Source organism: Triticum aestivum, chromosome 6A (genome assembly GCF_018294505.1).
Source record: "Triticum aestivum cultivar Chinese Spring chromosome 6A, IWGSC CS RefSeq v2.1, whole genome shotgun sequence".
NCBI classification, from domain to species: domain Eukaryota; kingdom Viridiplantae; phylum Streptophyta; class Magnoliopsida; order Poales; family Poaceae; genus Triticum; species Triticum aestivum.
The window spans coordinates 574,379,558-574,407,064 of NC_057809.1; the positions used below are offsets into that span (position 1 = coordinate 574,379,558).

Below are 27,507 nucleotides of genomic sequence, written 5' to 3' on the forward strand. Positions count from 1 at the left end.
CAAAATGTGAATGTTAGGCTTTTCGGTGGGACCGACATGTCAACTCGGTGTGACCGATTTCATTAGGGTTAGGGCATAACGTAATCTCGGTGAGACCAATTACACAAACCTGGTGGGACCGATTTTGGTAATAAGATAACCAGAGAGTTGGTCAGGCAAACTCGGTGGGACCGACTCGCTCATCTCAGTGAGACCGAGACGTTACGAAGGGGAAACAAAGAGTTTGCATTGTGAACTCGGTGGGACCAATCGCTCATCTCGGTTGGACCAAAACATTACGAAGGGAAACAAAGAGTTTGCAATCCCATCTCGGTGAGACCGAGATCCCTATCGGTAAGACCGAAGTGACTAGCGTTTGTGGCCATGGCTATCACTACAAGAAATGTGTCAACTTGTGACCACCACTATTGGTCACTGAAAGGTCATGGTTTTTCATTTGTGACCTTTTTGTGACCAAAAACAGAAGGTCAAAAGCTGGCGGTCATAAACTGACTATAGCGACCTTTCTTCTGGAATGGTCGAAGACGTTTATGACCAAAATACGTCTACTGTGGCGTTTTGGTCACTAGCAACCTCCCCAGGCCACGTAGGCATCCAGCATGGCAATCTGACGTGGCACAAGATTCAGCCCGGTCCAATTCGATTTTCTACATGGGCCTAGCCCAACAATTCAGCCTTTTTACTATATATTTTCTCTATTAATATTCTCTAGCTACATGGGCCTGGCCCAACAATTTATTTCATGGATCATGGCCTTTTTGTGATCTATTACGTTTTTGGGCCTAAGCCTTTTTATTTACTTGGCCATCGCCTTTTGTTCATTGTTTGATTTGTGGCCTTTTTAGGGCCCAAATAGTATATGTTTCATTTCCGACATATCAACAATAAAGTAACCAGTATTTTGGTCCAGAGAGCCCCAATCACACAAATTTTCATAAATGGCGACCAAAATGAGTATATTATATATATTACAATCATGCCATAGTTCACATCATCCAGGAATTTAGAACAACTACAAAAGTGCTGCTATGAAATACTATAACAGCCATTCACATCATCCAGGAACATATAATTAGCTACAAAGATGAAGCGTTCCCTTTTTCCAACTTCTTGAGCCTGGAGCTCCTGTAAAAGACAAGAAACGATCATTATCATGGCTGTGAATTCAGAATGAAAGCAATATCCTCAAACATACAACAGCTAGGAAAAGAATATTGAACAAAATAATAAATAAATACACAAGCAGCTAGGGGTCGATCCTAATGCATGACGGCACGGATAACAGTAGCAAATGTGAAATGCTTGATGATGTACATGAATTCACATTTAGAAGGAAAGAAATGTACTGTAAAACGTTCCATATCAGAAACATATTCACTCAACTAAAAGAAGGTCGAGTTTTACTTGCAAATGAAAACATGCTAGAACCTTTCTGTTAATTTATGAGAAGTAGAACCACTGTGCCACTTGGTTGTTCTTTAAATAAAAAATGAGTTGTAACGCAGGCTAACAGAAACGCGATGAGCATCGTTTGGGCAGACCATCTAGAATTTAGCATCAGGCAAGCCAAAAATTGCAGTCAGACACCCTAACATGACAAGCGATCCTAACTGTACAACAACTCAAGTCAAAGAGACACAATAATACAGCATCACCAATCATGTCAACCCTCACCAAACTGAATCCTACTGAGACAAGCCAACAGAAAAACACTAGGAAATTAAAAAAAATATGCGATACGCCGACGACAACGGCAGAATCTGATGGCCTCACCTGTTCCCCCATGGGCACGACGAGCCTGGCATCGCACTCGCGGCTGCGCGTGATGCAGTGCAGCCACCAGCGGGCGCGCAGGGTGATGAAGTGCTCTTCAGGAGATGTGAGGCACCAGACAGCAATCTTGAGCATCCTTGCAAACTAGCTACTACTGCACTGCTTCATGTCCTGCAACAACAGCAGCAGCAACAAGAACAAGCGCTTCAGTTCACCAGTTGGTCCGTGAATCGGATACTTGACAGATATACTGTATATTGCTACTATTAGTTAAGACACCAAAAGAGGTGATAATTAATAAAATATATGTATGCACTACGTTAAAGCATTAAATGGGTGATTAGTAAGGGATGGTAAAATATTTGCAGATTTCACATTAGTGGACTGCTTGCACGCTGACAAGAGCAACTATATTCCTAGTGAAAATTGAACTTGGGGTTTGACAAATCAAACAACAGACAGCAATGACAACTGAAGCACTTGAGCTCTTTTATATTCTCAAAGACAGCAGAAAACACACAAATTAGTAAAAATATATTATGCTTAGCCAGTGCTAAGAATTCAAGTGTTGCACAATATTAGATCCACCCCTCCCCTAATAAGTAATGCTTTTTAAATGGCTGATTAGTCAGAGATGGTTAAGTAATTGTGTTCCCTGCTATTGAATTGCTTGCACTGTAATGAGAGCAAAAGTATTCTACTAGTAATGTACAGTATATTAGTATATTATGCTTGTCAAGTGTTACAGGCTTCACATTTTAAGCATTTTACAGTAATTTATCGCCCTACTGTCCCTCAAATAACTAGTTAACCAGAGATGGCTAATAACCAGCAGATTTGCCATTATTGAATAGCTTGCACTGCTGTACTTACGACCAACAGTATTTCTAGTGAAAACTGAACTTGGAACATTTGACAAATCCCAAGGCCAGAATCCAAAAATCACGATCGGAGCAAAAAAGGCCTAAAAGTGTACCCCCCCCCCCCACACACACACCCCTAAAACAAATCTGGAACTCAACTGTGCTAATAATCATTTGCTAGCAGGATATCAAAAAAGTATACTAATTTACTATGCTAAGCCACTTGCACAGGGCAAAAACCATCTAGTAATTTCGGATGAACATGCTAGCAGGATATTCAAGTGTTGAACAAAAAAGTATACTAATAATAGGATTTAGTCAATAGAACCCCAGAAACCCATAAAATCACTTCACATCCTGATTCAGCATTTTGTGTTGAAATATTGGCCATCAAGTAATTTTGTGCAAGTCTCAAAACAAGGCAATAATGATATAATTACTGAAGCCGCTGATATGGTTAGATTATTTGGAAGTGACTTCAAACAGAACATATGGCATGCCTTAGTCATGCCCTAAGGCTAAGCAGAACATATTTAAGCACCTCCATGAATACAGCCGAGTCTCTTAACATGCTTCTACTACAGAAATCATAACAACAGCAGGGTCAAGTTGAGTTACCTGCAGACCTAGTTGAGTTGTCCCCTTCACTTGGATAGGACGACGATCTGGTCGTTGCCCACATCCCCCGCCAGCGGCTGACTCTGATTCCCCATGGTCTGGAGGGTCAGGCAGAAATCATATTGCCATAGTTTGCCCCTGGTTAACCCAAATCAGCAGCTCGCCATCCTAATCCAACAGACTGAACCTCTGCTTGCTATCTCACCTGACCACCTACACGTGAGAAGGCAAAAAAACATTTACTCAAAGCATCTTACAATTCACAACAAATTCGAGATTGACGCAATTAATTATACATCATATAGAGATTTCATAATCAAAGTTCATGCTGCTAGGCTGCTAGCTATCAAGATGAAAACAACATGTAGCAGATACAAGCATACCAGGCAAGGTGGGCTAGGTGTTTAGTCAGATCCTATTACAGGGCTCGGAAATGATAATGCCACAACCCACAACCCTTTGCATGTACCAGACCCCATAAACCTGTCCAAATTGCTATATGCACGACCCGTTACAGTCCACACTTACAGGATATGCTCAAATGAACAAATGCCAAAGCCCTTTTACTTGTACCAGACCCCAACCACATGTAGCTAGCAAATTAATCACTGCACGTGTCTGATCCTCTCAGATGCTAGACTTGAAAGAACATCAACAAGGCCAACTAAAATCGGACCCTCCCAATCATGGATTTGGCTCCCAGGTAAGTAATAAATCACGCATCTGATCAGGTAAAGAGGAATCAAGAATAGGAGAACGTTACCAATCCCAGCTTCCGGAGGTGTTCTCCACCAGGTTGCGTTGGGTCGTGCGCAGACGTCGTAGATGATCGGCTTCTCGAACCACCAGATGACGATTTGGGTCCCCTCGGTGTACACCTGCACAGAGCAAACGCCCAAGGGCGACCGGAAATCAACCGCGGACCAAACACGCAGAGAACAACAGGGAGCAAGGGACCAACCGCGGACCAACCCGCTAGCGCCGCCGTGGCCGCAGATCCTGGGTGGTCGCTCGCGGATCCGTCGGCGTCGAAGATGGAAGGCTGGTCTTGGTGTTAGCTGATGAAGACGTCGGGGTCCTTCTTCTCCTCCAACTCCGTCCGTCAGATACCCATCCCATCAGAGCCGCGCCGCGCCGCTCCGCTCCGACCGCAAACCCTAACCCTAACAGAGAAGGATGAGGGAGTTTGTGTGCGGTCAGACACGAAGATGGAGGCGGACGACTAAGGTAGGGAAGGAAGGGGAGGGGAGGTTGGTGCACGGCGGCGACAGGCGAGGTCGGTGGTGGTGGCGGGGAGGGAGGTGGCGGCGGGGAGGGGATGGGAAGGGAAGGAAGCGACGAGTGGTTGGGTAGGGTTCGCGAGGACGAGGAGTGGGTGCGGTGGGTTTTTTCTCCTTTCTTCAGATGGATGGATGGATGGATGGACGTGGGATTGCTAGCAATGGATGGTAGGATGTCTGCCATGTCATTGATCCGTGTCATACATGGTTCCACCAATCAAAATCCAGCTTATGTAATTGTGTTTCTTTCTTTTGTCTCTTTTATATTTTTAACCTCTTATTTCGGTTAAACACTCAACATATTAGCCTCATGTTGTATGTTTAAATGACCCAATATTGTGCACATATGTGTATCTTAGGATTTCAAACAATGATGATTTTGTGGTCTTCATTTGCATTGCACACAAAAAAATTCATTTTTCGAGTGCCCCAAATGACTTTTTTGTGAAGAACCTACCAAATAATTGTTGCACAATTGGACCAAATAATTTTTCTAAAATGCTAGGTCATATACAATTCACAATTGACCAAATGTTTGGGTGTAAAAAGTTTTGACCCACCTCTGGTGAAAAAGACAAATTTCCACCGATTCAGTTGGAAGCGGGTCAAATTTGAACTGCGGCTGCCGCATAGTTTGCTATTTATTTTTCTCAAAAATCATTTGTAGGTACAAAAGTATCTATTTAATTAGAGAAACACCAAAAAAAATTCCAAGATTCAACCACTAGCTAGGAACGGTCATGCCCGCCGTTTCGATCGCATTTTGAAACAGGCATAACAAATTCAAAAAAAAATCAAAAAAATGCAAAACCTTCGCGTTGTGTCATCATATGTGACCAAGTTACCAGAAAAAACAATAAACTTGTAATACGGTAATTATTTTAAAAAAGTGTTCTCAGAAATGACCTATCATGCGTGAAGATTCATGGCTTTCAAGCCAAATGATCACTCTTATGGCCACATTCATGGCATAGTTTGTTCAAATGATCACATATTGTGCACAAGGGTGCATCTTGGAATTCCAAACAATTATGCCTAAGGGAGTTTTCATTTTCTTTGCACGGAAAATTCATTCTCTATTTTTCGAGTGCCCGAAATGAGGTTTTTTTGTGAAGGACCTACCATATATTTGTTGCAAAATTGTACCAAATAAATTTTATAAAATACTAGGACATATTTAATGCACAATTGACCAAATGGTTGGGTGTAAAAAGTTTTGATCCACCTCTCATGAAAAAGACAAATTCCCGCCGATTCAGTTGGAAGCGGGTCAAATTTGAACTGCAGCTGCCTCATAGTTTGCTCTTTAATTTTTCCAAAAATCATTTCTAGGTACATAAGTATCTATTTTATCAAAGAAACACCAAAAAAATTCCAAGATTCAACCACTAGCTAGGAACGGTCATTCCCGTTGTTTTGACCGCATTTTGAAACGGGCATAAAAAATTCAAAAAAATCAAAAAATTGGGAAACCTTCACATTATGTCATTATATGTGGCCACGTTCCCAGGAAAAATAATAAACTTGTAATACGGCAATTATTTTAAAAAAGTGTTCTCAGAAACGAGCTATCACGTGTGGAGATCAATGGCTTTCAAGCCAAATGATCAATCTTATGGCCAGATTCATGGCATAGTTTGCTTAAATGATCTCATATTGTGCACAAGGGTGCATATTGGAATGGCAAACAATGTTGCCTAAGGAAGTTTTCATTTTCTTTGGACGAAAAAACCATTTTCCATTTTTCGAGTGCCTAAAAGGAGGTTTTTTTGTGAAGGAACTACCAAATAATTGTTGCAAAAATGGACCAAATCAATTTTATAAAATACTACGCCATGTTTAATGCACAATTGACAAAACGTTTGGGTGTAAAAAGTTTTGATCCACCTCTGGTGAAAAAGACAAATTGTCGCTGATTCAAGTGGAAGCGGGTCAAATTTGAACTGCAGCTGCCTCATAGTTTGCTATTTATTTTTTATAAAAATCATTTCTAGGTACATAAGTATCTATTTTATCATAGAAACACCAAAATTTTTCCAAGATTCAACCACTAGCTAGGAACGGTCAAGCCCGCTGTTTTGACCGCATTTTGAAACGGGCATAAAAAATTCAAAAAAAATCAAAAAATTGGAAAACCTTCGCATTGTGTCATTATATGTGACCAAGTTTCCATGAAAAATAATAAAATTGTAATACGGTAATTATTTTAAAAAAGTGTTCTCAGAAACGAGCTATCATGCGTGAAGATTCATGGCTTTCAAGCCAAATGATCAATCTTATGGCCACATTCATGGCATAGTTTGTTCAAATTATCTCATATTGTGCACAAGGGGGCATCTTGGAATGGCAAACAATTTTGCCTAAGGAAGTTTTTTTTCTTTGGACGAAAGAACCATTTTCCATTTTTCGAGTGCCCAAAAGGAGGTTTTTTTGTGAAGGACCTCCCAAATAATTGTTGCAAAATTGGACCAAATCATTTTTCTAAAATACTAGGCCATATTGAATGAACAATTGACAAAATGGTTGGGTGTAAAAAGTTTTTATCCACCTCTGGTGAAAAAGACACATTCCCGCCGATTCAGTAGGAAGCGGGTCAAATTTGAACTGCAGTTGCCTCATAGTTTACTATTTATTTTTTCCAAAAATCATTTATAGTTACATAAGTACCTATTTAATCATAAATACATGGTTTGCTGGCGATACGTCGAGGTTTGTGTGGTGGCCGAGGCCCCCAACTCTAGAGCGCGTAAACTCGCATGCCCACTGCGTGGTCACCGCGTGACCGTGGCGTTGCCTTGTGTTCTAGGAAGCCTAGGCATGTCTAGTGGTTTGGGCACTCCCCAGGTAGGTGGTAGGAAGAAAATTACAACATAAGATTCTCACGAGGAGACCGATCGATGCTCAAACATGAATTAACAGCCAAGTGTTTGATTAGCGGTACGGGAAATGTACATGGCTAATGGGCGTGAGTTTTGGCTGAGGATGAACAGTTACTAAGAAGACCGTCTTCACAAATTTTCATCTCAAAAGGAGAAGCCTAGGTGGTACTTGCTTTGCAAACTACCACACTGGACATAAATATGAACGTTGAAGCTCGGCTCAAAATAATGAATGGATTGAGCTGGCATTTGGTGGAGGATGGTTATTTGGGCATAGGAAAGCATTGTAGAAAATGGATACTATTTGGACATGCCAAAGTGGTACTTCCTTCACAAACTGTTGTTCTGAACAGAATAGGAAAATGAATATTTTTGAATTATTTTTGAACTAGGCAAGGAAGGTTTTTACATATTTGACGAAGATATGACCCAAAGAATTTATGAGATTTTTTTGGGAATTTTGGGAATGACAGAAGTATAGGTTGCTTCACAACCTAGGGCAAAAACTGCCACATGGACATGACACATAGGCAAAACTGATGAGGTGGCGCCTAGTCATAGCAACCCACCACAATTTACAAGGCTATGACCATCTATATTGGTCGTTAACAACTAGAAATAAGGCAGCGGACTAGCGCTGTTTGCTTTATGACCATTTCCTCTAATGAAATTATGACCTTTCTGACCAAAATGGTCGTTATGGTTTAGGGTTTAGAGCCCCCCAGACAGCTTTTGACCAATTGGTCTAAAATGGTCATAAACTTATGACCAATTCTTCGAGGGTCACTGACAGAAGGTCATAAGTTGACATATTTCTTGTAGTGTATGTCAAATGAACTCGGTGGCGCCTGATAGAAAATTTCGGTGGGGCCAAGTTTGACTTTTGGTTTGGGACATATGTGGATATGAGAAAGTAGTTGAGGGTTTTTGGAGCATATCACTAAGCATTTTGAGCAAGCAGCCCATTAAGCAACACCTCATCCCCTTTTAATAGTATTGGCTTTTCCTATGGACTCAATGTGATCTTGGATCACTAAAAGTAAAAATGTAGAGTCTTGAGCTTTAGAGCTTGAGCCAATATTTTGTCCTTAGCATTTTGAGGGGTCCACATTTCCAATACATTCCATGCCAATCATTGAGCTTTCCTGAATATTTAACTTGAGATATCATTAGCTCAATGAACTATATGTTGTTAGGAATTACCAAAACCACCCAGGTATAGTTGCACTTTCATCTGTACATGCTAGGCTCGTCAAGTCAACCTAAGTGTTTCGCATGTGTAAATCTGGCTTACACCCGTTGTATGTGAACGTTAGAATCTATCACACTCGATCATCACGTGGTGCTTTGAAACAACGAACCTTCGCAACGGTGCACAATTAGGGGGAACACATTTCTTGAAATTTTAGTGAGGGATCATCTTATTTATGCTACCGTCGTTCTAAGCAAATAAGATGTAAACATGACAAACATCACATGCAAATCATAAAGTGACATGATATGGCCAATATCATCTTGCACCTTTGATCTCCATCTTCGAGGCGTGGCATGATCACCTTCGTCACCGGCATGACACCATGATCTCCATCATCGTGTCTTCATGTAGTTGTCTTGCCAACAATTACTTCTACTACTATGGCTAATGGTTAGCAATAAAGTAAAGTAATTACATGGCGTTTTTATTGACACGCAGGTCATACAATAATTTAAGACAACTCCTATGGCTCCTACCGGTTGCCATGCTCATCGACATACAAGTCGTGATTCCTATTACAAGAACATGATCAGTCACATATATCATTCATCACATCCTTTTTGGCCATATCACATCACATAGCATACCCTGCAAAAACAAGTTCGACGTCCTCTAATTTTTGTTGCATGTTTTACGTGGCTGCTATGGGTTTCTAGCAAGAACGTTTCTTACCTACGCAAAAGCCACAATGGTGATATGCCAATTGCTATTTACCCTTCACAAGGACCCTTTTTATCGAATCTGATCCGAGTAAAGTGGGAGAGACAGACACCCGCTAGCCACCTTATGCATCAAGTGCATGTCAGTCGATGGAACCAGTCTCACATAAGCGTACGTGTAAGGTCGGTCCGGGCCGCTTCATCCCACAATGCTGCCGAATCAAAATAAGACTACTAACGGTAAGCAAATTGAACAAATCATCACCCACAACTACTTTGTGTTCTACTCGTGCATGGAATCTACGCATAGACCTAGCTCTGATATCACTGTTGGGGAACATAGCAATAATTCAAAAAAATCCTACGTGTCACCAAGATCAATCTAGGAGATGCTAGCAACGAGAGAGGGGGAGTGCATCTTCATACCCTTGAAGATCTCTAAGCGGAAGCATTACAAGCAACGCGAATGATGGAGTCGTACTCACGGCGATTCAAATCCCGGAAGATCCGATCCAGCGCCGAACGGACGGCGCCTCCGCGTTCAACACATGTACAGCCCGGGGACGTCTCCTCCTTCTTGACCTAGCAAGGGGTGAGGAGAAGTTGAGGAAGAACTCCGACAGCACGATAGCGTGGTGGTGATGGAGCTCGTGGTTCTCCGGCAGAGCTTTGCTAAGCACTACGGAGGAGGAGGAGTTGGAGGAGGGGAGGGCTGAGCCAGAGAAGGGTGTGCGGCTGCCCTCTCTCTCCCTCACTATATATAGGGGGAAGGGGGAAGGAGGCTCCCTAGGGTTTCCCTAGGGGAGGGGCGGCGGCCACAGGGGAAACCCTAGATGGGTTTGGGCGCCCCCACCCCTAGGAAACTTGCCCCCCAAGTCGGGAGGGGTGGCTGCCCCAGGGAAGGCACCCCCACCTCTCCAGGTTACGTGAGAGGGGGTGGGAGGGGCGCACAGCCCCTTACCGGGCTGGTGTGCCCCTCCCCTTGTCCCATAAGGCCCCCCAACGCTTGCCGGGGCCTCCGAAACACCTTTCGGTCATTCTTGTCGTCACCCGGTACTCCTAGAACAATTCTTGACTCCAATACCCTTCGTCCAATATATCGATCTTCACCTGCGGACCATTCCGGAGTTCCTCGTCATGTCCGGGATCTCATCTAGGACTCCGAACAACCTTCGGTAACCACATACTATTTCCCATAACAACTCTAGCATCATCGAACCTTGAGGGTGTAGACCCTACGGGTTCGGTTACCATGCAGACATGACCGAGACACATCTCTGATCAATAACCAATAGCGGGATATGGATACCCATATTGGCTCCCACGTGTTCCACGATGATCTCATCGGATGAATCACGATGTCGGGGATTCAATCAATCCCGTATACAATTCCCTTTGTCTATCAGTATGTTACTTGCCCGAGATTCGATCGTCGGTATCCCCATACCTCGTTCAATCTCGTTACCGGCAAGTCTCTTTACTCGTTCCGTAACGCATGATCCCGTGGCTAACTCCTTAGTCACATTGAGCTCATTATGATGATGCATTACTGAGTGGGCCCAGAGATACCTCTCCGTCATACGGAGCGACAAATCCCAGTCTCGATTCATGCCAACCCAATAGACACTTTCAGAGATACCTGTAGTGCACCTTTATAGCCACCCAGTTACGTTGTGACGTTTGATACACCCAAAGCATTCCTACGGTATCCTGGAGTTGCAAAATCTCATGGTCTAAGGAAATGATACTTGACATTAGAAAAGCTCTAGCAAACGAACTACACGATCTTGTGCTATGCTTAGGATTGGGTCTTGTCCATCACATCATTCTCCTAATGATGTGATCCCGTTATCAACGACATCCAATGTCCATGGTCAGGAAATCATAATCATCTATTGATCAATGAGCTAGTCAACTAGAGGCTTACTAGGTACATGTTGTGGTCTATGTATTCACACATGTATTATGGTTTCCGGTTAATACAATTATAGCATGAACAATAGACAATTATCATGAACAAGGAAATATAATAATAACCATTTTATTATTGCCTCTAGGGCATATTTCCAATATCCATAAAAAGGCGGAGCAAGATATTGTTCAAGCCACACCACCATCATGCTCTCCCAACATATTTGAAGAGATATGTTTAGCAAGTAATTTACCTATTTTCAGATTTGGTCAAAACTTTATTATTGATGCATCTATTAGAAAAATCCTCATAAGTAATTTTGAAAGACCAATGAAGAAGGGTAATTTACTTGTTAGCAATAAAATCGTTATAGAACATATCGGTCAACCCATTGCGCCATTTATAAAGACCGATAATGACTTATTGTTGCAGCCAAAGCTTCCCTCGTTGCTTTATTTAAAGTTCGTATCTACATGGGTAGCTTTGCTTGTTTCATACTTGGCTTACTGGTCTCGATTGAGGAATGCATGTTCTAACTATTTTTGCTTCAGAAACATAAAGCCAAGGTTAGATGCTTTTCAAAAAACCGATGCTAGTAGAATATCTTATCCAATGACATCGGTAAAAGAATGCAAAATAAAAATCATAGACGAATGGGGTGATACAAAATCTGAACCATTCGTTTGCTTAACTCCAAAGCCATTATCAAGGCAAGATCAGCTAGAAAATAACAAAATTACCTTCAATTCAAACATGTGTGATCAAATCTTTGATTTTTTGTTGAGAAATAATTATATTAGAATTCTTGATCACCATGTTGATCCATCTATCTAGGAACGAATGTATTGTAAATTGCATGACTTGTCCTTGCATATTTTGAGGATTGCAACATGTTTCGTCATATAGTTAAATCGGCCATTGAAGGACGATTGAAATTTGTTGAGAGACCAAGAGATGACCAGTCTATTCCGATTGTCCTGATGGAAAAAGGGTTTTGCATCGGCTACTTCAAGCCGATCCATTTAAAGAGAAGGTAAAAACTACAGGTGATGGGATTGAGCTTTCAAGTAATCAATTTGTTGAAGAGCACAATGAACATAATCTTGAGGGCGATAATTCCATCGAAGCTACAATGAAGACGCCAAGGACTGGGGGGCAACAAGAAAATCCAACTATTGATGCAAGTCGAAACAAAGGAGAGAAAGGCCGCAATAAGCACAAGTGCAAGAAATCCAAAGTCACTTTTGCACAATTATTAGATAAATATCAAAAGAAGAGTGAAGAGAAAAGTGCTTATCGGCCAACTAATGCAAAAGCATCAAGATCACCCCCTAGGTGCAAATCCAAGGATCGGTATTGGCAAGACGAGAATTTGAATGCAACATATTCATATCCTTATTTTGGGCCGCATATGCCAATGCTGTGGATGCCTCCCTATGCTCATGTAGATCCATATCCATCATGTGACAGGTATGATACAAGGGCACATTCTCTATCTTATTTTAGACCATTTCACCAATATTATGCAGCTCTGAGACAACATCTGAACAATCACATGTTAAAGACCGTTTCAATCATAAGGAATCGGTTCGGACCCCATGTACAAAGAAAGAGGTGATCAAGCAAGTATACTGGGTCAGGAAAGATGGTCGTAAGTGTGCTACTTTAGATTTGATATCAAATAACGAAGAGCCAATTAAAGTGTTGACATTGGCTACAAAAGGCAAAGAAGTGGAGCAATCAATTGTTAAAAATAAAATTTCCAAATCTGAAGAAAAGAAGTTGAGGGTGCACAGAGACAAAAAAGAATTGCCATTGGTCAAAATAGAATCACAGCCAAAATGCCCACTCGGCTTATCATATTGGCAAAAGAAGGTATTATAAAAACTTAGTGCACAAGAACTTGAAGAAAGGAACATGGCATGGGTTCCCAAAGGAGGTACTCAAAATAAGAATTATGTGCTTCAACTATGCCATTAATGCCTATTCCATGGAATTCGTCATTAGGTATGATTGGTTACCCTCAATGGGCTTATAATGATCCATGGTTGCAATATAATTTCTTACATCATGATAGGGTATTACCAAATCACTATACATTTGATTAGCTACAAGTTTTTTACTGATCCAAAGGGCCGAAATACTTCATTTCTCATTGCATTTTTTTATTTTGGCTATATGTGCTTTGAATGAAGTTTACACGGTAATGGACGATATTTATCTATCATCCTAAGAATATGTCAATGCATGGCCGGTGTAGTATTCTAACATCGTCCTTAGTTCGATTGGAGAGCGAGATAAGGTATGTGCTCATGGAAATTTATATGTATGCCTATATTATGATTGAATGGAGTTGAGACATCATGACCGATGTCATTGAATATATGCTGCATAGACCAATTCATAGTTGCGGAATTGGCTAGTGGGCTTATACTTTGTTTGGATATGATTTGGCTTATGCATCTTTGAGATCTATAAGAGGCCAAATCATAGCTGATTTTATTACTGAACATCGGATTAATGACATGCATAATGTTGATATTAGCCTTGTCTTTCTAGTACTATGGAGATTATGTTTTGATGGTTCAATTTGTAGCAATGGACAAAGTGTTGGTGTTGTTTATATATTTCTTTATGGTACTATTTTTGAATCCTCATGCCGCTTAGAATATTTTTATGCACGATTAATCAAAGCCGAATATGCATTGTTATTCGGATTGAATATTTTACTTGCTATAGGTGCTATACATATTGAGGCTTTCGGTGATTAGTTATGAGTAGTGCAACAAATATCTGGGGATTATCAATGTTTTGACGAATCACTTATAGTTTATCTTGGGGTATGTCTAGATGCAAAATTTACCTTGGATTGGTTTAAAATTGTTCATATATTTAGACATGAAAATTCGAAAGAGTTGGCACAACAAGCATCGGGATACTATGTTAATCATGGTGTATTGCATTTCTCTCAATAGCCGATGCTTCGTCTCGCCAACATAGGTAAGGCCGAACCGAAGCCCACAGCTTCGTACACTAATGAAATTTTTATGCGGGCTAAAGTAAGGACCGGAGAAAGTTTATTGTTGATTATCTACAAAATCCTAGCAAAAGGGTGAATAATATGGTTTGTAGGATGACCTTGAGATACATATCTATGGAATTTTATCATCGAATTGTTAATGAAGTTGAGAAGGTTTCGCTCAAGTTTGCATCAAGGATTCAAAAATAATAATGGTCGATATTAATTATCGCCCTAAGCATATAAATGGCTGATGGAGTGTTGACATCGTCCTTAGAACCAACAGGGTACAAGTTATTTTTTGGCACGCTAGCTTTGCCAAAAAACAGGGGGCATGCGTTGACGCTGAAAAGTGGCACGATCATAAAGAGTAGCTTGAAGCTATGTCAAGATTAATTCAGACTTATTATTGAAGTCACCATGGGATGGCTCTCTTTGAGAAGATCAAGATGGATATGAAGATGGACTAAAATGGAGCCCGGATGCAAAAGTTATGACAAGTTCAAAGATGCTCATGTTGACACCAGATTAAAGAATGGATTGAAACCCAATTAAATGGCCTAAAATGGAAAAACATTCAACATGAAAGTTGTGCGTCTCGTCGAAACGGATGATTTTGATATAAAAATCGTCTCAATTCGAGATCGTATGCAAAACTTAGCCATTTGAATACGGCTTTGTCACGAGGCAAAACTGGCTCGCCCCATCAGACATGGTGTCTAATGGGTAGCGCGAGTGACAATCCGTTTTGCGTGAGCGATTCAGCCATGAAGATGGCCTCGAATCGAAAAACGTTCAACATGAAAGTTGTTCGTCTAGTCGAAACGATTAAATATGCTTTTGTCCGCATTTTCATCCAAGATCGTTTACTGCCACAAAAAAGACCCGCAAAGTGCAGCCAATTTAAACCGGACAGTTATGAAAAGTTCGGACAAAATCAATCCAAAGTTGACTAGGGTTCTGGGCGTGAATCCAAGCATTTTCCTTGCACAGGAAGTCCAGCCGCCTGTTATATACCTAAGGGGTGACGGCTGATTCAACAACACACAATCGAACAAATACATCTACTACTTTTTCGTGTTCATCTATCTCCTATCCTTGTTCTTCTTCTTCCTCGTTCTTCGTTCGTTTTTCTTGTTGCAGGGCAGCAAACCTCGAGGCCCTAGGGGCGGTCAGGCCGATTTTGGGCAGCCCATAGCCGCCACGTGCCCTGACGGGGTCCCTCTCGGGCGTGTGGGGTTTTGGGTACTCAAAAGCACCCACCGGACTGCTTGCATACTGCGCTTCCGGACGGGTCTCCTTCGACGTGAGCTGCGATGCATCACCCTTGGCATTGGAGATACATGGTGACGTGTTCATGTGCGAACATAACCATCTTTTGATACTTCATAATAATTCTGAAAAATCCAATTGTTCTAGTGCAAAATAGACAGGCACCGCATCGCGCGCCATCAACGATCTAGTGTAAAAAAATGAGGCACATGCTTGGCGAGAAGCGAGTGCCTATGACGAAAGTCTAAATTCAGAATATATGCATGGACTACTTGAGCCTTTTGCATAGTTTTTTACTGGGAGTAGTTCAACAATTTACAGTTAGCATTTTAAGAAAGAATATTTGTATGTGTGCATCTTCAGCCATGTTTCTTCTCTTTTATGTCAATGCAAGACCTTGTACGTTTTTAAATGAGGTAACTGATGCATGCTTCCTGATATCCTTAATATTTGTCATGTCTGAGTTGAAGCAATGCCTTTCACTTAGTTGTATCTGTTTGTCAATATGCTACGTGCTCGTTCAGATTCTTGCCCATCAAAGAATCATTCGAACCAAATGCTGAATCTTGATAATGCATTTTACTGCTACGGTTACTTGTTCCAGGATTTGTTCGTTTACTTGTCGCAGCCAACAACTCTCTAATATATTGTGTAAGAAGGGATAGAGAGGGGATTGGCGGAGTATGATGGATGTATTATTGAGACTTGAGGGCGAGTATATATTGAGTAGAAGACTTGAAGGACAAGACGCTTCTCTTAGAGATAAGGTAGGAGACGGATTAAAAATCCTAGACTACCAAATACATGTATCCCAAATATATTTCTAACAGACCCCCCCCCCCCCCGCAGTTGTAGCGGTAGCGTTGCGAACAACAGGAGCGTCGTGGATAGTCAGACTCGAGAAAATAGCAATCGATGGGCTGACATCCCCCCACAATCGTAGCGGGACCATCATGGACGGTGTCGCGTTGCGGTCGTGTTGACTGTAGAGGAATCCGACGAGTTGCTCAAGCGAGGTGATTGCCCTTTGTGTTGATGTCGAGGTAGCCAAGTGCGTAGGGTGGTGTAGCCGTGGTCGAGATAGTCGTGCGAAGAACGCCGTGGTCGATGTCGAGTCGGCGTAGCCGGTGTCAAGGAAGTCGCGGTGGAGCCGTGGGCGCAAGGAGGCACGGAGTTAGTCATGGGGGCAGTGGTGTTGAAGTAGTGGTGCGTCGGGGAGAAGACATTGTTGACGAGGCGTCGCGCCGGTTTTGCCAAACCCAGGGACGCATCGTACATGAAGGCATGTGTCGGTGTTGCCAGCACCAGGCATGCGTCGATGGACGAAGACGAAGTTGACAAAGCGCCACTCCAGACTTGCCAGGCTTGGGGACACGTCGTGGACGAAGGCACGCATTGGTGTTGCCAGCACCGGGCATGCGTAGACGGGAACCTGCACGAGATGTACCGCATGTCACAGAAGTCGAAGGGGCCAGCAAAGAAGGACTCAACGACGGTTGCGGTGCCAATCGGCGAGGGGCCGATGTCACCAATCGCGCTAAACTATGTCAAAGGGGCCAAAATAGTGAATTTGCCCGTCCATGGTCGGCTATACTGTTGTCACGGTGAGCTGAGTTGAGGAGCTGAGAGCATCTACAACCAAGCGCCTCCAAACCGGCCTCAAACGACCGGGAGGCCTGCCCGGTCACTGACCGGTCACGAAAATATGACCTATACGGGCGCCTCAAATGGGCTTCAAACGTCTGGGCTGACCGGCACCCCTCATATCCAGCCCAAATATATATGCGAGCGCTCGAGCGCATCCGTCACGTAGGACTAACGATGGGGTCCCATGCGGAATCGCCTAGAAACACGGCGGTCCGACGAAGGCCTCCTCCGTCGTCGCAGTGTGTCGCCGCTCCGGCTCGCCGCCTGAGGCCAAATCCGGCTATTCAAGCTGGCCGACGTCCCCAACCCTAGCCCATCCACCTCCTGCCTCTCCACGCCACCACCTGAGCATGTCTGCCTCCTCTCACCCGCTCTCCCATGCTCTCCGGCATTGCCATGGTCCGACGCAAGATCACGACGTATGCTATGCTAATGCCGGAGCACCGAAGGCAGACCACAGAGGAGATCCAAGCGAGGCACGCTGCCCGCATCACTGCCAGGCTGCCTCCGGACTCACCGAAGCCGGAGGTGGAGGAGCAACAGTAGCCGGAGGAGGAGGAGGGAGAGCGGCTGCCGAGGCCGATGGAGGTGACGGATCCGGAGGAGGAGGCGGAGGAGTGATACATCCCAAATGTATCTGTTTTTTCAAACACGTGTGCTCTTGTTTTGGACTCTAATTTGCATGATTTGAATGGAATTAACCCAGACTGGTGTTGTTTTCAGCAGAATTGACATGGTGTTATTTTTGTGCCAAAATTTATGGAGAATACTTTCAGAACATATAAAAAATATTGGCGAAGAGGACTACCAAGGGGGGGCACCCAGGAGCCACAAGCCCAGGAGTGCGCCCCCCAGGCTTGTGGGGCCCTGGAGCATCCGGCAACCCTAATTCCAACTTCATAATACCTATTCGCCGAGAGAAACAACGGAGAGAAATTTTTATTGCATTTTACAATACGGAGCCGTCAACACCTCATGTTCTTCATCGGGAGGGCTGATCTAGAGTCCATTCAGGGCACCGAAGAGGGGGGATTTAACGTCGTCATCATCATCAACCATCCTCCATCAACAATTCCATGTTGCTCATCACCGAGAGTGAATAATTCCTTCATAGGCTCGCTGGATGGTAATGGGTTGAATGAGATTTGTCATGTAATAGAGTCAATTTGTTAGGGCTTTAATCCCTAGTAACCACTATGTTCTGAGATTGATATTGCTATGATTTTGATATGCTTAATAATGCTTGTCACTAGTGCCCGAGTCCCATAATTTTAGATTTGAGCCCTTTATATTTTCATGGATATATTTGAGTTCTTGATACTATCTTGCAAGTTATATGCATCTATTACGTGTTATGATCTGCATACCCCAAGGTGACAATAATTGGGATTCTTTTCCGTGATTACCATAGTTTGTGGAGTTCATGTATTCACTATGTGCTAATGCTTTGTTTCAGTTCTCTATTAAAAAGATGCCTTAATATCCCTTAGATTTCCTTATAGACCCCACTACCACGGGAGGGTAGGACAAAAGATGTCATGCAAGTTCTTATTATAAGCACGTATGACTATATACGGAATACATGCCTACATTACATTGATGAATTGGAGCTATTGTGTATCGCTCTAGGTTGTGACTGTTACATGATGAATGTCATCCAACACAAATATCATCACTGGTCCAATGCCTATGCTTTTCATATATTGATCTTTGCCAAGTTACTACCGTTGTTGCTGCTGTTACAATCACTACAAACTGCTATTTTTACTGTTCTGCTACTGTTGTTATTGTTACCACTGCTATCAAACTATCATACTACTGTGCTACTAAACACTTTGTTGCGGATATTTAGTTCTCTAGGTGTGGCTGAATTGATAACTCAATTGTTAATACTTGCAAATATTCTTTGGCTCTCCTTGTGTTGAATCAATAAATTTGGATGAAATATTACCCTCAAAGACTGTTGCGATCCCCTATACTTGTGGCTTATGAAGACCTTTTTCTGGCGCCATTGCTGGGGAGCATAGCTCTGTTTGTTGAGTCACTTGGAATTTATATATGTTGATCATTGTGAGGAATCTGAAAGATACTAGAACCAAGATCATACCCTCTAAGACGAGAGGAGGTAAGGAAGTGTCATCGGACTCTGCACTTGATTCACCTTCTGTTTTGAGTAGGCTTGCGACACCACCACTTGTTACTCATTCAGATATGTCACAAGTAATTGATGATACTACTTCTGCTATAAATGAAACTTGTGATGATGCTAGTATTTTGCTTCATGATACTGTGCCACTGGGTGAATTTCTTGATGAACAACTTGCTAAATCTAAAGAACTTGAAATTGCTGAAACTGATGAAAATTATGATTCTCCTATTATGCCTAGCTCTCCTACTAGAGTTGGAATACCTGAGAGTTATATTATTAACGGGGAGATAGCTAAAAAAATTCTTGCTTCTAATGATAGAGATGGTGTTAAGAAATTAATGAGTAGGCTTAAAGAAAAATCTATGACGGAGAAAATGAAATATGATACTAAATTTGCTACTTCTTCTATTTTTGTTACCGATAAGGATTATGAATTCTCTGTCGATCCTGAGTAAATTACTTTGGTTGAATCTAATCATTTTCATGGTTATGAAACTGAAACTGTTGTGACACACTTTACTAAATTAAATGATATAGTCATCATATTTGCTCATGATGAAAAAAATCGCTATTACTATATTCTTAAGTTGTTTCATTTTCCATTAAAAGATGATGCTAAAAAGTGATTTAATATTCTTGCTCCTGGTTGTTTGCACAGTCCTCGAGATATATGATATATATTACTTCTCTAAAAAATATTTTTCTGCGTATAAGAAACAAGCTGCCTTATAGGAAATATTTAACTTTTTGCAAATTGAAAAGGAGAATCTCCCTCAAGCTTGGTTAAGGCTTCTCCAATTACTTAACGTTTTGCATGATCATCCTCTCAAGAAAAATTAAGTACTTGATATCTTTTATAATGGACTAATCGATGCTTCTAGGGACTAACTAGATAGTTGTGCTGTTGTTTTTCAGTGAACGAACTATTGGACAGACTGAAGAACTATTGAATAATATATTGAGAAATGATAATGATTGGACACTTCCTGAATTACCACCTAAGCGTAGTCTTGAGAGTTCAGTTTATATGGTTAATACGGTTCGGTTTATCCGGTTTTTCATAATTTTGGTTTTGGAGAAATGGAAACCAAAATAATCACACAAAATTTAGAAACCGAACCATATTCACCCAAATATATCGGTTTGGTTTGCTCGGTTAACTGAAAACCCGAAGTACATGCACCCATCAGTAGAAGTGTAAGAATTATTGAGTGGTGATTTGCATTGTATGGAATGCACAAAATAATCACAGGAGCTAGTAACCTTAATATTAGTCATAAACTGAGCTTGGAATCCTATAACTACTTGTTGGAAGAATACAACTATTGATTATGCTGCATGCAAACAATAGCAAAATAATCTAAGCAGATTAAATTATTCATGCTAGCATGGTGTTATTTATAGTAGTGCTACTTCGATCCAAAGATTAGAACCTCATAGCAACGGTCCAAGTACCTATGATCGACCGACTAGCCGGACAGCCGACACAACCAACAAGGATTGCCGGTGATTGCTGGCTCGCGGAAGCCGGCTGGACGATGAGTTGTTCGCCAAAGGCTGGAGAGGGGGCCGCCTGATGGTGTCACTGTTGACGGCTAGGTTTTCATACGAGGGAAGTGGGAGCATGGGGTGATTACATTAGTTATTCCTAAGTTACAACTGGGATGGGCCGATCAGCAAAACAACCCTGTATCAAACGGCCCTGTGTAACAATAACAACACACCAGATCGCAGGGGGAAAGGGGATCAAAGATGAGAATGAAGGAGGCAGGTAAGGAATACTTGGAGAGGAGGAAGGAGGTGAGATTGCAGTGGAAAGGTTCACATATAGAGTAGTTTACACACGCATGCCTCGCTCAGCCACAGGCGGCCTCTGTTAACTCTACACGCACGGGCCAGCTGGCCAGACCCACCCGTCAGGTTCCTTGTCACACTAAGCTAGAGATTAGGTATGACATTCTCCCCTCCTTAAGGTGCCTCTTCTTCCTCTTCCGACCAGAGCGCGGCGGCCGGGAATCACTTGCGGAGGACGTTGTAATCTTTCCATGTTGCTGGTGCCTTGTCTCCTGCTCCCCACTAGACCTTGATCTGCACCACCGGCTCGTCTCCGTGCTTCATCATGCGCCGAGCCCGACGACGATGCCGAGCCCTCGACGGTCTTGCGCGTCGCATCAACATCCACCTGGGTCAGATCGTTCTGCTTGGCGAGACCACACACCTCCTGTGAGATCTGTGTGTTGAACGTAGCTTGCATCTCGATCTGCTTGTCATGGGCCGCCTTTTGCTCGTCCACCTTGGAGAGGAGGGACTCGAGCAGCTTGGTGATGTTGTTTCTCTCATCCATGGCGGGCAACACCTGTCGCGTGGTTGCCGAAGCTTTCAGAGCGCCGTCGCCTCGCTCTGGAGAGATTGAACCCCGCGACGGATTTCGGGTGTGCTTGTCGGATCAGCTCACACCGGCGCGGTGGATGTTACCGATCTACATCCAGCGCGGAGGAAAAAAAATTGGCGACGAAATTGGCTCTGATACCAATTGTAACACACCAAATCAAAGGGAAAGGGGATTGAGGATGAGAACGAAGGAGGCAGGTGAGAAATACTTGGAGAGGAGGAAGGAGGTGAGATTGCAGTGGAAAAGTTCAGGTACAAAGTAGTTTACACACGCATGCCTCACTCAGCCACAGGCAGCCTCTTTTAACTCCACACACACGGGCCAGATGGCGGCCAGTTGGCCAGACCCACCCGTCAGGTTCCTTGTCACACTAAGCTAGAGATTAGGTGTGACACCCTGTTGCGCATACGTAAACAAGGTATTACACGAGGTGTCGTAGATATCGGTTTGTTCGGTCTATACGGTTTCTGGGCAATTCAAGCCGAACAAACACCAACGAACAACCATAGAGTTTCCCACCAAACCAAAAAGTGGACCACTAAATTAACCGGCAAACCGGTTAATACGGTTCGGTTCGGTTCTGTTTGGTTTTTCGGTTTAACAGTGTCCACCCCTACCTAAGGCAACTCCAAAGAAGAGAGGTATTCTATTCCTCGGTATGCAAGAGGCAAAGAAATCTATAAAAGAAACTGGTATTAAATCTGAAGATGTTAAGAATTTACCACCTATTGAAGAAATATATGGCTCGACACCCCGACACGGGTAGTAAAGATAAATTCTCTTTATATATTTGATGAAGATGATATTTCTTATAATAAATCTGCTAGTCAATGTCTGGATGAATTTGATAACTTACCTGGACAGGGTTGATGACTGATTATGAAGAGTCGTGGTCTAGGCTAGTGGTCCACAGTGCATCTGATGGATGCGCTGGCTTACCATCTCCTCAAGTGGGAGAGTGGACGTCATAATTTATGATAGAGGGGGGACGCGTTCGCGCGGCCCCTATCAATTCTCTAATTAAAAACTTTAATCTTAATTTGCTACGTTGAACACTTAAATTTGAATTTGCTGGTCTTTCGAAAACAATCTTGTTTGTCAGTTTCAATGCAAGGTGGGCATATGGACGTGTGCCATGTGTTCACCCGTCCTCCTATGGTGCCGCGCACATTGTTCAGATTTCCTTGCTTGCCTTGGTGTATTATTGAGCAATATGTTTAGCTGAAAAAATGATGAATTACAAAAACAAACGAGGAAACAGAACAATCTATACAAAAAAAGTTGAACAAGACTGGCAACGTTAGTGAGTTCTCTTTTTCTATCCAAAACAGCCTTAAAGATACAGAACAGAACATGAGTCAAGCAACATCAGTAAGTTCCTGGGCTGGTACAGTAGTATTATTTCTTGAAGTGATCGGGAAATTAATCACAGGCGGAAATACACACAAAGGTAATGCACTGACATATACAGAAGACAAGAAGTAATTCATAATATTTACCTGCTCAGTAGCAGCGATTTCGAGGTTGAATAGAAAACAATGCCACAAGTGAGCAATTTCTGTTTGCATATGAATTATCTCATCAAGTTGTTGCCTTCCTGGACAGACTATCCAAAGAATCTCCCTGTGCAATCGGGCCTTTTACTGGAACCTGAAAAGAAAAACATTAGTGCAAACAGAGTTCAGCTGCGCAGTCCTATTCCCCATTACTTTGCTCCTCATTCGCCAACACAAAATATCAACCTGATTTCGCCAGCTTCCTGACAACAACAAACAACACTCTGCTAAAGGCCTAAAGCCTAAAGCACCTGACCAACGGTTTCAGCTGACTGACTGAAACCGGCCTCCTGCAACATGCTTCATCAACCAAACTACGCAAAAGGGCAAAGAAGACATGAGACGGACAATTCTGAATTGCTTCCTGAACAGCAAACATACTCGAGACGCTACTTGCAGAGAAAGGATATGCTACACAACAGAACCCACCACCCCAAAAGGGACAAAGAAGACATGAGACGAACAATGCTGAATTGCTTCCCCAACAGCAAACATACTCGAGATACTACTTGCAGAGAAAGGATATGCTACAACACAGAACCCACAACCCCAAAAGGGACAAAGAAGACATGAGACAAACACTGCTGAATTGCTTCATCTTCATTGCAGAAGCAACACCTTTTGTTCCTCTACCATTTGCATCTCGATAGATTGGATCTTATTTGGAATAATCCCTCGATAGATACATTGAACAAATATCTTCATCTAAATTTGGGTTTTCAGTTTCCCGCATGATATTATCAAATGAAGCCTTCAAAAAATAAAAATAAATTCCACCGAGTCCAGCGTCGAGAATGATGTAGAGCCACCATAGCAAGACACCTTGCAATCAGCCCATATTCCCCAAGCACCACTAGACCATCACGTCCCACTGCTTTTTGCAAAGATGGGAAAAGCAGAGAACAGCATAAGGCAGGGAATCAAGTGATTGATTTCAACCGGGAATAACTTAGCCGGCGGGGTAAAGACCAACTGACTTTTGGCCACTACTCTCCAGCTATAAATAGACCACACCCGCATGCGTTAGGTGCCGTGCATCCATCAGGTTCCTTGTGTTTTTTCATGCATATGCTCGTTCTTCTTTTCGCTATTGCAAAGCCAAGAGTGCAACGCAACATCGCCCCTTTACCACGAAAACCGCCATGGCTAGAGGCTACGCAGGCCGGATCCAGGCCTTCTCCAAAGCCGCTCTTCTTGGTTTGGTCCTCTTATCCATGGTGACCTGGGTACCGCATGCGTGTTCTTGCCTGAGGGCCTTCCTCTTTGTGTCACTTCCTTCTGCTGCTTCAGCGATCGCCACACCCAAGTGCCTCTTCATCTTCTCCAACATCATCGTCCTCTTCCTCGCCACCGAGTCCAGGCTCTCGCGGAACGGTGCTCGATCCCCGAGCACTGGTGAGGATGACATAGATGCTGTGGTCCGTGAGCTTGTGGCTTTTACACATGCAATCAAAGAGACCCATGCTGCAGAAGAGATCGTCAAAGCAGAACAAGAAGTTAGTGTACGCATGACCACGCAGCAGCTAGATCAATGTGAAAAGGAAGAAGAGAGCGACGTCGCACTGGTTAACAATAATGTTGGTGATGACCTGCAAGAAGAGGTGATGAAGGAAGAAGACTGTGAGGAGTCAACGGAGCTGCCTACTGAGGAGCTGAATAGGAGAGTGGAAGACTTCATTGCAAGATTCAACATGGAGAGGCAGCTCGAGGCAAGGATGGTCGTGTGTTGCTGCTGAGGAAACTGGCTTAATCATGTTTGTCTTTGTGTAATTAAGGTATTTGCCAAAGCTGGTACTAGTACCTTATCAAGTCACCTGTGTTTGTGTAATTAAGGTATTTGCCAAAGTTGGTACTGGTACCTTATCAAGTCACTTGTGTTTGTGTAATTAAGGTATTTGCCAAAGATGGTACCAGTACCTTATCAAGTCACTTGTGTTTGTGTAATTAAGGTATTTGCCAAAGCCGGCACTGGTACCTTATCAAGTCAAATGTGCAGCAAGCTGAAATAACATGCTTGTGATGTATATTCCATGTTCGCTATTATGCAAGCAACAAAATTACATCTTCCTTTTTTATTTCCGACTTTCGATGCAGATCAGTGGTTGAGATTAGAACTTGCCTCTTCAGCTAAAGGGTAAGTTATCCTTTTAGCTGAAGAAGTGAGTTATCCTTCTAGTTTTTGATAAGTAAAGCTGGACAGATTACCCCTTTCAAGTAAAATTTTTTTTTGGGGGGGGGGGGGGGGGGGGGTCTCGACTGTTACCATGATCTTTATGTATTTGTGGAAATTGCCAGATTTGTATACCTCTACGAGTATCAACAAAAGTTCTTTATGGGAGGTAGTATGTTATATATAGCTATGAAATTTCAGGAACAAACTCAAATGAACCAGATAATATGAAATTTATAAGCCGCAAAATGAATAGTGGCAAAATCACTCGTGGTACATGATTCATATGATGTATATGTGATAGATCAATACGAAGGTAGCATCGTGTAAGCAGCACGCAACGAAGATTCTCTCGTGCCTACACCTGTCGGCAACGCGTAGCAAGTTAACCTATCATGTCGTGTCCGGATCATGGTAACAGTCGAGAGGGAACATTCGGTACTGCAGAATGGAGCACTGCTCTGCCTTTACCGTGTGATAATTTGATATGGAATCCGAGTACCTGGAGCTCTCCAGGCCATGAAACATGTGCATCACTCAGTGGGTTCCCTTGGCTTGCAAGAGTGTGTGGTTTCTGGCGATGGAAGAATAGATAAGAAGACGGAAAGATAAATATTCCCTGCGTGTCCACAACTTGTTGCCCACAGAGTGCATGCTCAAATGCATAAAGGCGTATATTCTTTGCCCTCTATAATTAAAGGCTTTTAGAATATTTTGGATGTTCATGGTCAAAGAATTAGGCCTCCTGCTTTCCCAGGGAATCGTGAAGGACGACTAAATATGATTCTTTCAAAAGAATCAATAATGGAAGGTGCCTCTAAATACTGACGAAGATATCAGGGAAATTCAGGTCTTGACGCTTAAATAGCAGAGGAAGTTTTTCTTGACAAGAATCATAATGAGAGTTTGGCAAGGCGATACCAAAGTTAGACTGGCAGGAGAATAAGATACCATCAACTTTACTCTTCAGTCCCGAATATTATATATTTGCAGTAGATTACATATACCTCAGTTGCCATCTAACATCAGATTTCAAAGCGGATCAATCTTGCTGGCAGACTGTATCCCAGTACTCCATCCGTTCACAAATATAAGATGTTTTGGGCATTTCAATATGGACTACATACAGACTAAAATGAGTGAACAAACACACTACAACTTTTTTTTTGCGGGAAAACAAACACATTAAAACGTGTCTATATATATACATCGGACTCACAAAAAAGTTAAAACATCTTATATTTGTGAACAGAGGGAGTACCAATTATGGGGACAACGATAGTGGTGCACTGCCATTGCATCTTCGGACAAACTGTGGACAGTGAATCCTCTGAAGAAGGCTCTACTCAAATCCAAACATTAAAGAAGGTTCGTTGCTTCCTCGAGATGATTTGAGCCGTCCCTTTCTACGGCTTCATATATACTAGATGCTCTATGCAGAGAAGAACGACACGGTACTAAAGCAATAATCATGCTTGGGGAGTTCGATTAGTACCGGAAGTTGTGTGGTCTGACCGCTCGGTGTAGCTAAGCTACGAACCTCGAACCTGGAATGACGCGGGGGGTGGATGGGGAGGGGAGGAGGGTAGGGCTCGGAGGTACGCACTCTCTTGGTCGGCGAGCCAGCGCAGTGCAGCTTCTCCTGCAACGGCGCCTCAGGGCCCGGGCGGCTGCGGCGGCGGCGGTTTTCCTCCTCGGCAGCGTCAGAAGATCTCCTGGTAGGTTTCGCGAAGTTTTTTTTTTTTTTGAGAAAATGTGTCGGGTGATCCCGGGGAGGGGAAGGGGACTGGGCTGATCGGGCACAGTGTTTTTAGCGGTCATTGGGCCTAGTTTGTGCCATGTTTTTCCTGAGTGGCACCCTAGAGCGGGCCCATGTACGGGTCTGCGCCGTTTTAGAAACATATTTTAATTTCACAATTTTTGTAAAAAAAATGATGTTAATCTATTTAAAAAGAACCCCAATATACATATGATTTCTGATCTCTAGCGTTAAAGATCTGATGCCCTCAGGTACGTCGGATCCCGTCCACACGCATGTCAATTAATCGTTGCAGCCTGCAGCA

At 42.8% G+C, this 27,507-nt stretch overlaps 1 protein-coding gene and 1 non-coding gene across 2 annotated transcripts; both read left to right on the forward strand.

Moving 5' to 3' along the window:
* Nucleotides 1–22,566: 22,566 nt before the first annotated feature.
* On the forward strand, nt 22,567–22,726 carry LOC123132898 (U1 spliceosomal RNA). Its single transcript, XR_006465120.1, has one exon. It is a non-coding gene; the product is annotated as a U1 spliceosomal RNA (small nuclear RNA).
* Nucleotides 22,727–24,311: 1,585 nt separating this feature from the next.
* LOC123128619 (uncharacterized) lies at nt 24,312–25,340 on the forward strand. The gene has a single exon (XM_044548670.1). The coding sequence runs from the start codon at nt 24,417–24,419 to the stop codon at nt 25,008–25,010; it is 594 nt and encodes a 197-aa protein (XP_044404605.1). The 5' UTR covers nt 24,312–24,416; the 3' UTR covers nt 25,011–25,340.
* The last annotated feature ends 2,167 nt before the right edge of the window (nt 25,341–27,507 follow it).